Consider the following 2773-nt stretch of genomic DNA (forward strand, 5'->3'; position numbering starts at 1 on the left):
TTTTTTTTTTCTTTTTTCCTTTTTGTTTCGCGTCGTTGTCACATATCATCTTTCCTTTTCTTTGGCTTATTGGTAGCCTTTTTTTGCACCTATTTCTGCACGACCCATTTTTACTGCGCCGGCCCGCAGCCTCGTCACGATGCACAGGCCTCTTCACGGACACAGAGTGGTTGAGGTGCCGTCCCATCGTTGCGGTTTCCGTTCCACCACGGTACTGCCCAATGATGCATACAGCAGCAGCAGCAGCAGCAGCCCTGTGTGGCAAGGCATAAAGCAGAGACCGCCACAACTGCAGACAGGCACAAAGCTAATCTACAACAGCAAAAACAATCACCCGGATCTCCTTTCTTCGTCACACTATTCACACGTTGTTAATGTCGTATATACGTCTTGGCCTCTGCATTTTCTGGTGATTCCAGCATCGCCTCCGCGTCCTTGACCATCAGCTCCAGTCGTGCGAGCGACCGCTTCGTTGCCTCCTTCTCNCGCCCCTCTGACATCTCACCCAGCCGCCTCTTCGTCTTGGGTATCGTATCATTCGTGTATGTGATGAAGCGGCGCACACTGCCGAGCCGCAGGCGGTAGTTCTCTATCTCACCGAGCCTGTGCAGCGTCGCCATGAACTGAGTGACTGTTGCCCCATTGTCAGGCCCGTCAGCGATGGACATCACGGCCGCCGTCATGGCCGGGCCACCGAGCGCGAACTGAAACAGGGCGCGCGGCTCAGCGGGGTTCTTGTCGAGGATGCGCGTGTAGTGGATGATGCCATCGCCTACACCGGAGGCGAAGAGGGAGGACAGCACGATGTCCTCCTCGTCGCCCTTCGTGTGTGGGGTATTGGTGCGGATCTGTTTCAGGACCGCCGAGACGAGGACAATGCCGCGTTCCTCCCCCTCACGTCCGTTAGCCCGCGAGAGCGCGAGATCCAGCAGCTCATCGAACTCCGACGCGTCAACGACGACTTGGTAGATGGTGCCGTGCGGCACGTTGCCAAACAGCGGTGACTGTGCCACGCTGAGCGAGAAGAAGCGCGGATGCTTATCCAAGAGGTCCTTGACCTGGTCATCCTCTAGCAGTGACACCGACACGCTGAGCTCGGAGCGGCTGGACATCTTTGCAAAACACTCTTTCATCAACCGCCTCAGCCCGTTCCACGTGAACCAATTTGACGGGATGTGGGCGGGGCAGTTGGAGTCCGCCATCACGAGACTGACGTTGCACCCCATCAGGAACGTATCGCGCAGCTCCTCCAATCCCTCAATAAATACCTCAGGATCATCTAAGGACGTGAGCAAAATCGCATTGGTATCGTATTTTTGTAATTCATCACTGTTGGGCTTTTTCATGATTGCCGTGGAACCATCCACTTCAATGTTATTACCACCATTCTTCTCGAGGAGTACAATGGTACGCACGCGTGTCATCGTGGCAGGATCCGAGGTGCGTGTTTTCCTGCTTGTCCCTGGATCACCATCCTTCTTGTACTCGCCATTCTGTGTTGGCTGAACATCCTTGAAGTACATACCAATCCGTTTCTCACTACCTTTGCGCGTTAATTCACCATTACCGCTGGAGGGGGCATTGCTCGATGACGGCTCCGGTGGTCGGGCAGGCCGAGCCACAGTGTTGTTCTGCGGAGGAGCTGAGATGGTAGAAACGGCCCCACCAGTTGGCCACTGCGGCGGGGCACTCGGTCGGCCTGCCAGACGCCCTGGGGCCAATCTCCGCGCGCCATTCATCTGCGCCTCAGGACCAAAGTTGTAGAAACCGTTCAATGTGGAGTTTGTTCGTGCCAGCGTCATGCTGTTGTAACGCATCAAGCCACCATCATGTTGGGGATTTTGGAGCGCCGGTAAATCGAGCAGGCTCGTTTCCGAGGGTTTTTGGCCAATCCCTGTAATGCCGTTATTGTAGCTCTGCTGCGACGCGTTCGAGTGAAAGCTGAGATCAAAGTTCATACCACTACTCACCCGCTGCAGTACGGGATTAGAGGAAGCAGCTCCAGACGAGGCTGTTCTGGCGTACGGGTAGCCATATGCGGAGCCAAAGCCAGAGTAGTTGCTGCCTGGTGCCTGAAAGCTGCCTGACCGCTCAAACCCACTGCCCATCCGCCCAGTGGACATAAGCCCTCCCTGATAACTGCCGTACGGCCCGTTCTGAAAGCTACCTGCAAAGGCATTTGATCCATATAAACTTCCGTACGGGGCACCAGTGTTGGAGAAACTGCCACGTGACCCTGGATTTCCAAGCAGGATGCTGCCTCGCTGGCTCAGGTCTCCCATCGGTGCACGCGGAGCGAAGGGACCGCACCCGGCGGGACCCAAGAAGCTTGTCCCCATCGGGTTGTTTAAGACACTGGTGTTGTATGCGCTCATGCCCGGCGGCATAGAAGGTTGTTGCGGAGGGTAGAAGCCCGCAGGGCCGGGACCAGGGACGCCAAAATAGCCTGGCATGGCGCCGTACGGGCCGGGGGGGCCACCGGGCATCCTACCCATGCGCTGCTGTTGTTGCTGCTGCATTGCCATATTGTGATACGGATTCTGCGGATGCATTGAGCAATGGCAGCCAGATGTTGTACACTGCACTCGAGAACCGAACTGTTGTACTTGGGGAGTTGGTGGTGGTGGTGTTTATCTCAGTATAATCCCTCTTTTTCTTCCAAGGGTAAACTTGGAGTCCTACTTTTCACCTATTTGGCTGCAGTTGCCTTCTACCCCACTCTTGTTTCCTCCGTTGTCTATGTGTCTGCTGCTATTGGCGCACCACACACCTG

At 55.7% G+C, this 2773-nt stretch overlaps 1 protein-coding gene across 1 annotated transcript; it reads right to left on the reverse strand.

The window, feature by feature from the left end:
* Positions 1–371: 371 nt before the first annotated feature.
* Positions 372–2552, reverse strand: DQ04_15801000 (hypothetical protein; the record flags this gene model as incomplete). The annotated part of the gene is made up of 1 exon (XM_009317370.1): positions 372–2552. One exon carries the CDS (start codon positions 2550–2552, stop codon positions 372–374), a length of 2181 nt encoding a protein of 726 aa, XP_009315645.1.
* Between the last annotated feature and the right edge of the window lie 221 nt (positions 2553–2773).

Source organism: Trypanosoma grayi, assembly GCF_000691245.1.
Source record: "Trypanosoma grayi strain ANR4 Tgr_1580_V1, whole genome shotgun sequence".
NCBI lineage: Eukaryota > Euglenozoa > Kinetoplastea > Trypanosomatida > Trypanosomatidae > Trypanosoma > Trypanosoma grayi.